This window comes from Peromyscus maniculatus, chromosome 5 (genome assembly GCF_049852395.1).
Source record: "Peromyscus maniculatus bairdii isolate BWxNUB_F1_BW_parent chromosome 5, HU_Pman_BW_mat_3.1, whole genome shotgun sequence".
In the NCBI taxonomy this organism is placed as follows: Eukaryota; Metazoa; Chordata; class Mammalia; order Rodentia; family Cricetidae; genus Peromyscus; species Peromyscus maniculatus.
Window position 1 is genome coordinate 93,068,493 of NC_134856.1, and position 14,415 is coordinate 93,082,907.

At 37.6% G+C, this 14,415-nt stretch overlaps 1 protein-coding gene across 8 annotated transcripts in view; it reads left to right on the forward strand.

The window, feature by feature from the left end:
- The window catches only part of Dip2c (disco interacting protein 2 homolog C), a 417,859-nt gene that overhangs the window by 250,356 nt on the left and 153,088 nt on the right, over positions 1-14,415 (forward strand). For all 8 annotated transcript variants that reach the window (XM_015998738.3, XM_015998740.3, XM_015998739.3 and 5 more), the window contains one exon: positions 5,506-5,715. In XM_015998738.3, coding sequence (XP_015854224.1) covers positions 5,506-5,715 — 210 coding nt within the window. The remainder of the gene's footprint in view (positions 1-5,505; positions 5,716-14,415) is intronic.

Genomic DNA, 14,415 nt, shown 5'->3' on the forward strand with positions numbered 1-14,415 from the left:
AGATGGTGACCTGAAACAGGAGTCACTAGGCTTTACCTGTGGAATGTGAGACAGTATTTTAGCTTCCTTAGGCTTTCTCAGCTCCTCAACTCTCCTGTTGTAGTGTAAAAGCAGCCATTGTTGTATGCCAATGGATGGAAGTACTGTATTCCAGTAAAAATTCACAAAAACAGGCAGTGGGTGTGATTTGGTCCACAGATTTACTAACCATTTATCTAAAATGGTTAGAAGTAGTGGCCTATTTACTTTCCCTTTGCCATGTTTGTGTGTTTTATGTGACTAGTGAAATACTTGTTGCTGTGTGCTTTATTTAAAAATATTTTAAAAGGCTGACATAAGTCACAGTTAGGGAACTTAAGAAGCATGGTATCTGCTTGCCTGTGGTGAGGGCTTACTAGTTATGCCAAAGTATGGTAGATGGTAGAGTGAGTTTAAGAGGGAGAAATCCCATGGGAAGATAGGGAGCCAAAGAAGCTTGACTAGTCTCACTTTTTTTTTTTTTTTTTTTTTGATGTGTGTATTCTTTTTTTTTTTTTTTTATATATTTTTTTTTTGTGATATATATTTTTTATTTTACAATACCATTCAGTTCTACATATCAGCCATGGGTTCCCCTATTCTCCCCCCTCCCACGCCCTCCCCTTACCCCCAGCCCACCCTCCATTCCCACCTCCTCCAGGACAAGTCCTCCCCCGAGAACTGTGATCGACTTGGTAGACTCAGTCCAGCGAGGTCCAGTCCCTTCCTCTCAGACTAAGCCAAGTGTCCCTGCATAAGTTCCTGGTTTCAAACGGCCAACTCATGGAATGAGCACAGGACTTGGTCCCACTGCCTAGATGCCTCCCAAACTGATCAAGCCAATCAACTGTCTCACCTATTCAGAGGGCCTGATCCAGCTGGGAGCCCCTCAGTCTTTGGTTCATAGTTCATGTGTTTCCATTCATTTGGCTATTTTTTTTCAATAATTGAGTAAAACTGAAATTTATTATATGCCACAGTTGTCCTAGGGACCTCCATGCTATATATATAGCCTCTATGGTTCTATGGGTTGTGGTCTGATTGTTCATTTTATATCTAGAATCCACCAATGAGTGAGTACATACCATAACTGTCTTTCTGGGTTTGGGTTACCTCACTCAGGATGATTTTTTCTAGTTCCATCCATTTGCCTGCAAATTTCATGCTTTCATTGTTTTTCTCTGCTGAGTAGTACTCCATTGTGTATATATACCACATTTTTTTCATCCATTCTTCTGTTGATGGGCATCTAGGTTGTTTCCAGGTTCTGGCTATTACAAATAGTGCTGCTATGAACATAGCTGAGCATGTATCTTTATGGTATGTATCAGCATTCTTTGGGTATATGCCCAAGAGTGGGATGGCTGGGTCTTGAGGTAGTTCGATTCCTAATTTTCTGAGAAACCGCCATACTGATTTCCATAGTGGTTGTACAAGTTTACATTCCCACCAACAGTGGAGGAGTGTTCCCTTTGCTCCACATCCTCTCCAACATTGGTTGTTATTGGTGTTTTTGATCTTAGTCATTCTAACAGGTGTAAGGTGGTATCTCAGAGTCGTTTTGATTTGCATTTCTCTGATGATTAAGGATGTTGAGCATTTCTTTAAATGTCTTTCAGCCATTTGTAGTTCTTGTTTTGTGAATTCTCTGTTTAGCTCTTTAGCCCATTTTTTAATTGGACTGTTCAGTGCTTTGATGTCTAGTTTCTTGAGTTCTTTATATATTGTGGAGATCAATCCTCTGTCAGATGTGGGGTTGGTGAAGATCTTTTCCCAATCTGTTGGCTGTCTTTTTGTCTTATTGACTGTGTCTTTTGCCCTGCAAAAGCTTCTCAGTTTTGAGAGGTCCCATTTATTAATGGTTGTGCTCAGGGTCTGTGCTGTCGGTGTTTTATTTAGGAAATGGTCTCCAGTGCCAATGCGTTCAAGAGTGCTTCCTATCTTCTTTTCTATTAAGTTTAGTGTAACTGGATTTATGTTTAGGTCTTTGATCCACTTGGACTTGAGTTTTGTGCATGGTGACAGATATGGATCTATTTGTAATCTTTTACATATTGACATCCAGTTATGCCAGCACCATTTGTTGAAGATACTTTCTTTGTTCCATTGTATAGTTTTGGCTCCTTTGTCAAAAACCAGGTGTTCATATGTGCATGGATTAATGTCAGAGTCTTCAATTCGATTCCATTGGTCTATATGTCGGTTTTTATACCAGTACCAAGCTGTTTTTATTACTATAGCTCTATAGTAGAGTTTGAGGTCCGGGATGGTGATGCCTCCAAGGGTTGCTTTATCGTATAGGATTCTTTTAGCTATCCTGGGTCTTTTGTTTTTCCATATAAAGTTGAGTATTTTTCTTTCCAAGTCTGTGAAGAATTGTGTTGGGATTTTGATGGGGATTGCATTGAATCTGTAGATTGCTTTTGGTAAGATTGCCATTTTTACTATGTTAATCCTACCTATCCATGAGCATGGGAGATCCTTCCATTTTCTGATATCTTCTTCAATTTCTTTCTTTAGAGATTTAAAGTTCTTATCAAAAAGGTCTTTCACTTGTTTAGTTAGTGTTATCCCAAGGTATTTTATATTATTTGTGGCTATTGTAAAGGGTGATGTTTCTCTGACTTCTTTCTCAGCCCTTTTATCATTTGTGTATAGGAGGGCTACTGATTTTTTTGAGTTGATCTTGTATCCTGCCACTTTACTGAAGGAGTTTATCAGCTGTAGAAGTTCCCTGGTAGAGTTTTTGGGGTCACTTATGTATACTATCATATCATCAGCAAATAGTGAAAGTTTGACTTCTTCCTTGCCAATTTGTATCCCTTTGATCTCCTTTTGTTGTCTTATTGCTCTAGCTAGGACTTCTAGTACTATATTGAATAAATATGGGGAGAGTGGACAGCCTTGTCTTGTTCCTGAATTTAGTGGTATCGCTTTGAGTTTCTCTCCATTTAATTTGATGTTTGCTGTTGGCTTGCTATAAATTGCTTTTATTATGTTTAGAAATGTTCCTTGTATTCCTATTCTTTCTAAGACCTTTATCATGAAGGGGTGTTGGATTTTGTCAAAGGCTTTTTCAGCATCTAGGGAGATGATCATGTGTTTTTTTTCTTTCAGTTTGTTTATATGGTGTATTACATTGACTGATTTCCGTATGTTGAACCATCCTTGCATCCCTGGGATGAATCCTACTTGGTCGTGATGGATGATTGTTTTGATGTATTCTTGGATTCGGTTTGCCAATATTTTGTTGAGTATTTTTGCATCAATGTTCATGAGGGAGATTGGTCTGTAGTTCTCTTTCTTTGTTGCATCTTTGTGTGGCTTGGGTATCAGGGTAATTGTAGCCTCTAGTCTCACTTTTTATAACAGCATATTCCCACAGGAACTAAGAAGGTCCTGGGAAAACACCAGAGGGAAATAACCTTCTCGTGCACTAAATCATTGTACCCAAAGAGCCCACGAGCCCATTTCTCAGTAATTGAGAATTTTCGAGTATTTGTACTACCTTCCCACCTATAAGATTACATCGTCTGTGAATAAAGACTTAAAAAAAAAAAAGAAATCTGGGTGTTTGTAACTTAGTTTTATTAGTTTGTTTCATTGACCATAACCTTCTAGATAAGGTTGACTAGAAGTTGAAAGAAAGATTTTCTTGCCTCATTTTTAGTCTTAGGAGGAATGCTTTTAGTTGTTTACTATTAGATGTAGTCCTAGCTGTGGATTTTTACTGATGGACTTTTAACAGTTTAAGGAAATATTCCTTATATTCCTAGTTTGTTGAATGTTTTCATCCTGAGATCAAATACTTTTTGTGGTCTTAGAGGATGTCACATTTTGCCATTCTTTTAGTGCATTAGTAACATTAATTCACTTGTAAATGTTAACATCAACTTTAATTGTGGGTTTTAGTTTGTCTAATTCTAGCCCCTTGGTCATAGTGTATCAACTGTCTTGTATGTTGCTTGTTTAACTAATATATTCTGGAGGATTTTGTCTCTGTATCCTATAGTTTTATATTGAAAGGTGGTATGGGGTCGAATAGGAAATGAAATATTGACTAGAAAGGGACATATGAAGAGCATCTGGGGAGAAGCTTATACATAGCATTAATATATGCATTTAAGGACCTCCCAAAGTCTTAAGAATAAATATAGATAAAATATTTAAGCTTCACTTTATATAAATAGTACTGTATATAAATTATATGCTAAAAGGCAAAATGGGAGAGAAATTTTCTAATATTCTTGTTTTTCTGATGTATTTCTAACAAAAATATAGAGAGCGTGGGTTATGATAAAATAGTGTAGCTATTCTTAATGATGCTGTTTCTGCTCTTTCCTGTTACATATTTCAGAGCTATTTCTAAGCCTTCTTGTTTCTTTTTATTTCACATAACTCCCCTCTAGGTAAGATCCTAAGTCATTCTTACACTGTAGGTTAGATAACAAACACTACAGTCATTCATTCTTAACCATTGGCTGCTAACTGATCTCTCATTGAATGAAAATATATCTATTAATTTTCATGAATAATGTACATTTTCCTTAGGTTATCTCAGGTTTTTTTCAGATAGAAAGATAAAACAACTAAATGTGAAAACATTTTGTAGTAAATGAATGCTTTAAAAGTGAATAGACTTTTGCCGGGTGGTGGTGGCGGCGGCGGCGGCGGCGGCGGCGGCGGCGGCGCATGCCTTTAATCCCAGCACTCAGGAGGCAGAGCCAGGCGGATATCTGTGAGTTCGAGGCCAGCCTGGGCTACCAAGTGAGTTCCAGGAAAGGCGCAAAGCTACACAGAGAAACCCTGTCTCGAAAAACCAAAAGAAAAAAAAAAGTGAATAGACTTTCATTGAACATAAAATGTGATCTTATGAAAGTGTGTAATGAGCACCAGAGGAAAAGTCAGAGATCACAGAGTAGATAGGTTATTGGAGAAGAAGGTAGGGTATGTATACTTTAAAGTGGGTTCTTCTTTAGCTGCCATTTCTTCATCAAAAGCTCAAAGTCTGAGGAGCCTCATAGGTATGTTGTACTCATAGTAAGCCTAAAAATAAATCACAATTGAGAAAGTATTTTGAACTTCCAAGGAATCACAGCAAACCTATTTGTAAACATGTGGAAGCAGCTCAAGCATGTCTTAGAAAATTGTGCCCCATCCTATAACTTAGTGGATGTGAAAAAGAAGATACTGGCTTCTTCCTAAACAGTTACTCTTGAGAAAATAAGTATCTTTGCCTAGTATTTTAATGTCCAGGTAAATGTCCTATAGCATACTTATGCTATTTTAGTTATGAAATTTACTATATATAAAAGTTGCATCATTTGAAGAGTGGAATAACTTTTCAAGAATGTTTCAAGCCAAAAGTCATTGGACAGTTATTATATGATCTGGAGTAAATCTTTTGGCAGTGTATAAGAAAGGCAGTGAGATGGATGATCATCTTTGTTGCACTGTTTAAAAAATCAAATCTCTTCTTGAAAACAGATACCTCTTCCGGTTCAGAAGACGAAGGCTCAGTGCAGGGTGATTCCCAGGGAACCCCGACCTCTAGCCAAGGCAGCATCAACATGGAGCATTGGATCAGCCAGGCCATCCATGGCTCTACTACATCAACCACATCCTCCTCCTCTACTCAAAGTGGGGGCAGTGGGGCAGCGCACCGGCTGGCAGACGTCATGGCCCAGACACACATAGGTGAGTGAGATGCACGTAGCCTGGAGGACTGGGTGCCTTTGCCTTTGCTGTTGTCTGATTTGCTCTTGTCATTAACCTGAGTTAGCACTGAGTGTTGGTTTGTTCTCTAGGAATGCTTTGGTTATAGGATATATTGGACACCTGGGTTATTGCTTTGGACTAAACATTTCTAAAGGTCTTGCTTTATGGTTATTCAACATCTCAGTCTCTTGTAGGAAGAATTCTGCCAGCTTTGTGTGGTCTTTGAATGCATTCTTATTCATTAGGAAATCTTGCAGCCACATCTACTTACATGTTTGTATTTTGTGCTAAATATACTACCCAGTGAAATTGTGGTGCTGGTATAGACACAGATTATAAAATACAGTTGCTGTTACTTAGGGGGTCATTTGAGGAACTTGAAGGACTTGATGCTTTCTGACAAAGACATTCAGATTATTTAGGTATGCCATACTATTCTGTATGTAGGTTCTAGAATGAGGAAGGCTATGTAGATTAGAAAAAGTAGAAGATGGGCTAGAAAGATGACCCAGCAGTTTAAAGCCCATACTGCTCTTGCAGAGGACCTGAGTTTTGTTGCCAGCACATTGAACTGTTCGCAACTCCTTGTAACTTCAACTCCAAGGGATCCAGCAGCCTCTTCTGGCCTCCACAGGCAGCTATACTCATATGCATCTATCCCCAGATTCATATACATAATGGAAAATAAAAATCTTAAGCCCACAAGGTCAGAAACATGACCGCGGGGCATATGAAAATAGTTTAGGAAAATAGGTAAGCAATAATTAGGGGAAACATGTTAGATGAGTAATTAGTTGTATGAAATGTGTGGATGACACTATCATTCTGGTCCATGTGTTTGTTACATACTGTGTCCCAGTCTAGTCCTCACTCTCAGGGCAGAAGTAAGACGTCTAGATCTCTTTTCTCATCCATTGTTTTCTGTGGATTAAGATGCTCAAACAATTCAATGGTAAGAGGTTTTCACAAAGTAAATTGCTTGAATAAGATCCAGTATGGTCTCTCCATCATGATGCCGCCAAATAAACAGCCAGGTACTTGGAGGCAGTTGCATTTTACACTGTTATTTATACTGAGAGTATGAGTGAGATACAGATGCAGTCCTTCCAAGTCACACCTGCAATACTGCAGGAATACCTTTCCATATCAGGAAACAGGAAGTGGAATGAATGAGTTAAACATAGCGTAGTCATCTCAGATACCTAGAATGTGGCTCTTTAAGTACTTGATGGACAGGCAAAGTTATTTCAAACTCACGTTTTAGGCTTCACCCCATTTGAACTCAGTGAACAAAGTTAAAAGCATTGACCTTTTTGTATCCAAATGAGTTTGTTTGGTCCATTGCCTGAAGAGCAGCATCTACTTTAAGTTCTCTCATTAATAACCACTGGGATCTTGAAGTCACTTTTTCAGTGAAGGGAAAAAAATGTGAACCATAATTTCTTGCCCTTGTTCCTCTCAGAACTGTTGCAAGTAAAAAGTAGAATATAGGAACATTCTCAACAAGCAATGATCCTTTCAAAGTGATATTACTTCAGTTTAACAAATTTTAAAGAAAATTACCAGTGTACCTAATAGCTTACATTTGAAATATCAGAAAATTAAACATTGTATATAAATGTCACCATCAAATATATTTAGACAGCACAATTCATTTTTGCTTATTGGAGCCTAGGATGGCTGCTGAGGCTCTCAGCTGTACATGGTACCTGAGCAGAGAGGTTAACCACCAACTGTCAAATGGAAGTGATTATATTATCTGCTTTTGTTCTTTTAAGAAAGTTCTCAGAATCTTACTAAGAGGACCACATATTTCTGAACAAATTAATCACTGCCTTTGGCTTTCCCTTTGTGAGTTTACACTTGAAATACTGGGGGGAAATTATAGCATGCAGAATTAAATTTATCCAAACTATAAAAGGTTGCATTACTCATATACACCAAGGCTCAATGTGATCTAAATATAACTCCTGAATGTGTGACATTTCAGTTATTTCTCATTTGGCACAAGGATAAGTTCCTAGAATATCTGGGACTTATCTATAGGAATTGGCATTTTTTTTAGGCAAAGGCAAGCTAATGGAACCTGATGAGAATTAGAATACTTCATTCCAGAGATTAAAAAAAAAAAGTCAAAGTTGGCGGCATTTGACCTTTTGCTGAGATCATCAAAAGCTTGGGAACAAGAAAGAAAATAACATGGGTGTGTGCCTACATATACATGTTTGACAAAGCTTAAGACAAACTAAACTCCAAAATCAAGTTTGATCCTTTTGGGCAAGTTGCTTCTTGTGGAGCCTGTAGAGACTTCTTTTGTATATAGATGAAAAAGCCAAGAGATAACAAGCACACAGTCTCTCTTCAAATGGGTATTCTCCTCTTTTGTTAAAGCAAAAATCTCCAGTTCTTGTGTATTTTTTTCTGCAAATTTCATTGAGTACACACCTACGACATCTCCCATGTATTTTGGTAAGTCAGGATGGCTTACTATAGGATCAAAAATTCTCTTCTGGACCATCATTTTTACTTTCTCATGTGGTACTTGCTGTATATTTTGTAAGATATACTTGTTACTCTCCAATTGATGATCCTGACAGCAAAGCCTCAAACCTGACAGTGCTAAATTCTGACACTGTGTAGACTGCTAGTACAAGGAGTCAGACCTGATGTTCTGACTTCCTACATTACTGGCAGAATAATCCATTGGCTGACTTGCTGGCCTTCTGTCCATTACTATAACCAGGGCAACTGCTTTTCTGGACATGAAACCTAGGGCAAGTTCTGTACCACTGAGGCACTTACCAGCCCTCGAATGACTCTGAATCACTCATGGTAATTATTGGAAAGTATTTATTAAGTACCTTAAGACTAGGCATTATAGCTCAGTGTTCTCTTTTTGTGACTTTAGTTCAATCCTAAATATCACAAAATAAAAAAGAAAGAACCTTAGTTAGAAATGAAGGTGTAATGCTCTATAAAATTTTATCAGAATGAAAAGTTGAGAAATGTAACTTAGACTAGCCAGTATATTTAATTGAATGATTTTTAAACTCCAAGATTTATATTTGATAAAATGTTGAGTAAAATATAGGAGTTATTTAGATAACATAACTAGGGAAATTGAACACATATTGTATTAATATAGTCATAGAGTAAGAACTAAGAACAAAGCAAAATAGATAGTATTATGTTGTACATTCAAAAGCAGACTGCATTCTCTCTCTCTCTCTCTCTCTCTATATATATATATATATATATATATATATATATATATATATATGAAATTAGACTTTCACATGAACTTGTTTTAAGCCTCTGTAACCTTTTGATAATGCCTTCATCTGACAACATTGTCACAGAGTATGTTGACAGTACATTTTTATTAACCCAATCTTTATAAAAGTAATTGATTTTCCCAAAATGTTTTAGAATTCAGTTGACATGAATGTTACATTTAGTATATACTGTTTGTATTACTGAATTCTCATAAAAATTCTTGTATCCATCTCTGCTAAGAAGATAAGAGATTGAGCTGGGGAGATATTTTAGTTGATAAGTGCTTGCCATGTAAGCATCAGGACCTGAGTTTGGATCTCCAGCAACCATGTAATAAAGCTGGGTCTGGTAACCTCTGTCTATAATCCGTATCCTAGTGAGTCAGAAATAGATTCCTGGAGCTCACTGAGCAGCCAATATGGGTAATTGGTGAGTTCCTGATTCTAAAAGAGACTTTGTATTAGTCAAGGTTCTAGAACTTATAGAATGAATGTGTGTGTATGTGTGTACACATGTACACATATTGGATTTATTAGGATGGCTTACAAGTTGTGTTTCAGCTAGTCCAACAATGGCTGTCTGACAACTTGAAAGTCTAAGAATCTGGTAGTTGTTCAGTCCACAAGACTAGATGTCTCAGTTGGTGTTTATACATTGGAATCTTGAAGAAGTAGACCCTAATGCTAGTGAAGGAATGAACTTGCTAGTGAGATTGAGAGCAACCAGGCAAAGAGCAAAAGCTCTTTTCTTCTACCTCCTTTATATATTTATATAGTCCTGCCACCATAAGGTGTTGCTCAAATTAAAGGTGGATTTCCCTCCTCCAAAAGATCTGGATTAAAGGTGATGGGTCTTCCTATTTCAAATGATTTAATTAAGAAAAATCCTTCACAGGTGTACACAGCCACTTGGGTTTTTGTTAATTCCAGATGTAGTTAGTTTGACAACCAAGAATAGCTATCACAGACCCTATCCCAAAAAAATAAGGTTAGATCAATGGACAAAAGATACCTAGTATCAACTTCTGTCCCCTCATATGTGCATTCCTACATAAGTTGCACACCAGTATATGTGAATGTAAACATAAATAAATGAAAAATCAACAAAAATGAATTTATAAAAATCTTTATCTACCCCAGTGATGCATTATTACATAATGAGCAAGAGCCTGGCAGTTGAATGTTTTGATTGGGGAGTCTGCTTTATTACGGAAATTTATTCGGAGAGTTTGAATAGACACTATTATAAATTACTCTTGTTTATTTATCTGTAACCATCCAAATATTTGTACTTTTCAAACATAATTCCCTTAAAATAGCACATATATACTGAAATTGGTGATGTTGCCACAGCCTGGCTGCTAAGGGCTAGGATCCCCTAATGTCCCATCCCTCTCAACTAGGGTGGTATTGAAGTTAGTTGTTATAATTTTAGAGCAGCTCAGCAAATTTTTCTTATAAAGGGACAGATGTAAATATTTTAGGCTCTGTACCCATATACTGCTGCCAGTTGCTGAACATGGTGCCTCAATTACAAAAGAAGCTACAAACACAAAGACACATCTATTTGCTAATATTTCTAAAATCAGGGGCCAGGTAAACAACTACTCATAGTTTGTCAATCCACATTTTAGAATTTTAAACTATTTTACTCCAAAAGCAAACTGAAAAATATGAATCTTATAAGATAATGAAAGACAGAATGGAAACTGTCAGAGGTGGCCAATGTTATGTGTCCAGTCCTCCATTGTCCTAGCAGGATGGTTAAAACATGAATTTGGACTTGAAATGATTCTATGATGTGATTTTTCAAAATACATTTTACTTTGACTTGTTAAATCTTATAAGATAATGAAAGACAGAATGGAAACTGTCAGCGGTGGTCAATGTTATGTGTCCAGTCCTCCATTGTCCCAGCAGGATGGTTAAAACATGAATTTGGACTAGAAATGATTCTACGATGTGATTTTTCAAAATACATTTTACTTTGACTTGTTAAAATCCAAATAATACTTCTTGGCTCCAAAAGTATACTAACCCTTCATCCTCTTCACATTCTACTCTAGAGGAAATTAGCACTCAAATTTTTAAGAATGCCTTATTGGTATACAAGATAAAATTATATCTAGTCACTGACATCTATTTTTCTATGTTTTTAAATGCATTTAATTTAGAAAGTAGTAACACATTCATTCACACTTTACACTCATGAGTCTCTCAGATTCTTTTTTGTGGCTTCACACAGAACAAAAAGCAGAGAGGATCCCCTAATCTAGCCTATGCTCAGGGAGTCCTTGGCAGCAGTTCCTATTTGGTTGTATGATCCCATGGTACTGTGTCATTGGATTTCTACAGCCACATTGAGGAATAATAATAATAGTCCTAGCCTTAATGTGTATATCACACCTTTCTGGAATTTCTATATCACAAATATGAAGGAGAACATGTGGGGAACTGTACAATCGGTAAAAGTCAACCTTGACTCTCAGATCCTTGAATACAGAAACACAGCAGCCTTTTCTAACCTAACCTCCTCTTGGTTTATTTTATAGATTCAAATTTTAAGAGCAGTTGTGAATGACTATTAGTTATTTAGCAAGTAGGAGAGATCAGTCTGTAGCAGAAGCAATGTTGGAAGATGGTTGTTCTGTTGCTGAATAACTGTTAAAGGAATACAGTCTTTTCTTAGGTGTAATAAGGTGTATCATTTGTATGTGTGTCTGTCCTACTTTGCATGTCTTGGTAGATCTTCCTTAGTATGTCACTTTGGGCTGAGACATCAGTTGCTGGTGCGTCACTCTTAGAGACTATTTTATTTTATTTCTACTGTGGGGAGACTGCAGAGGAATATCCTGTCCTGTAAATATCCAGTTAATTACAAAGGGGAGAGGGTATTGATTCAGTGAGCACTTAAGCTGACTGAGTCTCCTGGAACAGGCAGTGGTTGGCAGACATCATAAGAGTACTTTGACATCGTAAGTGACTGGGTGCTTTGACATCATAAGGGTGCTTCTGTCTTTCCATTACCATGAGTTAACTTTTGTGTAGGGTTATGTTATATCTAATGCAGTTGTGTTTTAAAGAGCATTTACACTTGACCAAAAGGAGGTGTGGCCAGTCTGTGTTCCTGCAAATCTTGTGGTTTGTCTGAATCTCACCCACAGTTTGGACAACTCTTAAGTTTAAATTCCAGAACTCCAGAGAAATCTGCTTTCCCTCTCTGTTCAAATCTCCTCTACATTCTTTTTGAAGTATTTTGGTTTATACTGTTTTGTAGAGGCCTAGATCATAACCTACCAGGAATCTGAAACAGCTGGGTAGACTAGGTAGGCTGAGTGGTCTGATAGCCCTATCTCATAGGCATCCTTTTCTTAGGTGGGCACAGTTTTTTTTGTTTTTTGTTTTTTTTTTTGTTGTTGTTGTTTTTTGTTTTTTTGCTTTCACTGAGCAGTTGTGGTTGAATTATCCACAGGACTCTAGGGATTGAAGGTTTTCAAAGAATAAAAATTTAGGTTCCTTTGAAGTAGTAATTCTTTATTCATTCTCAATTAGTGAACTAAAGCTATTGTATTCTACATATTAATACTAAATTTGAGGCTTTTTTTCTTTCTTTAGAATTGATGTAAAGACTGGAGTATAATTATAATACAGCTCATGAGTGGGTTCTGTTGTTAACCCTTGGGACTAGCAGTCCTAAGGTTAGTATTACAGAGTGCAGCTTTGAAACTGATGTTAGAACCCGTCTTTGGTCTTCTCTGGAAATAGTCACTAATGTATTCATTCATATATTTACTCACACTTTAAATTGGCCTATATTTGTTGAGCATAGATGATGTGGTCTGGATATATTTTGTAGCTCCAGTATCTAAGGAGGACATTCTATAAATCCATGCAGCCAGAATGAAGTGGCCTATCAGAGTATGTGACTAGGACAAAGTCAGATCAAGGAAGAAGCCATTTGACTCAGGCAGGTTCACCAGCAAGCACCAACCAGTACCCTGAAACTGATCATGGCCAAGAAACAGCTGTTTATAAACAGACTGAAGATTTCCATGTTGAGGGCGTGACAGTGAGTGACTTAAGATGGCTGGTACCAATTGATTCAAAATAGCTTGCATATACTTTCATAAAAATAGTTGAATTGCAGCATCCTCTATTTTCCTGTTAAACATTCTCTAACTTCAATTTCTTAAGGACTCATGCCAGTTGAAAAGAGCAGTAGTGATGCCAGCATGGGTGATCCAATAATTTCCTGTGGGAAGTTGACAAGCTGTTGTGGGGACACAGGTAAAGGTCTCAGAGGTAGCACTAAGAGCAGAGTTTGCAGTAGCAGATAACCTCTGGCATGGGCCTAGAAAGATGGGAGTCAGTTTTCTTTTGATTTTGTAAGCTCTGTGAGGACTAGGGAGATTGCACAGTTTGTAGTGATTGCTCATGCAAGCATGAGGACCTGAGTTTAAATCCCCAGGAACCATATAAAAGGCTGAGTATGGCCATAAGTATTTTTAACTGAAGTAAAATGTGGTAGAGACAGTTTGGATAGCCAAAAGCTAGCTGAAATGAAGAGATTCTGTCTCAAAAAATAAGGTGGAGTGCATCTGATGAGAGCAAACATCTCAACATCAACCTTTGACCTCTGCAGGTGTACTTATTGAGCCTGTGTTCCTATGGAACATGAACATATACACAGTCAAAACAAAAAGCCCTGTGAATCTGAGCTGAACAGTGAGCTGTCTTAAAAGACACGAATCCCTGTGATAAGAGAATTCTTTAAGTGTTTCTTATTCATAGGGACCTCTTGGCCTTTGGCCTAGAACATATGATCATTTGAAACCTTGAACCTGCCCTTTCTTAATTTGATAAGTTTTTAAATTTATTCTTCTCTCATATATTACATTCCCTTCGTTCTTCCCCTCCTAGTCCCTCCCCCACCCCATCCCCGATTTTTTCTTCCCCCTCTCTTTTCAGAAAAGGGCAGGCCTCCCAGGGATATCAACCAACCATAGCATATCAAGTTGCAGTAAGTCTAGGTACTTCCCTTCATAATAAGACTATATGAGGCAACTCGGTAGGAGGAAAAGGGTCCCAAAAGCAGGCAAAAGAGTAAGAGACAGCCCTTGTTCCTACTGTTAGGAGTCTCACAAGAATACCAAGCTACACAACTGTAACATATATGCAGAGGTCCTACATCAGTCCCATGAAAGCTCCCTGGTTGTTGGTTCAGTCTTTGTGAGCCCCTATGAGCCCAGGTTAGTTGATTCTGTGAGTTTTCTTATGGTGTCCTTGACTCCTTTGGCTCCTATAATCCTCCCGTCCCCTTCTGCAAAATTCCCCGAGTTTTGCCTAATGTTTGGCTGTGCGTCTCTGCATCTGTCTCTGTCAGTTGCTGGGTGAAGCCTCACTG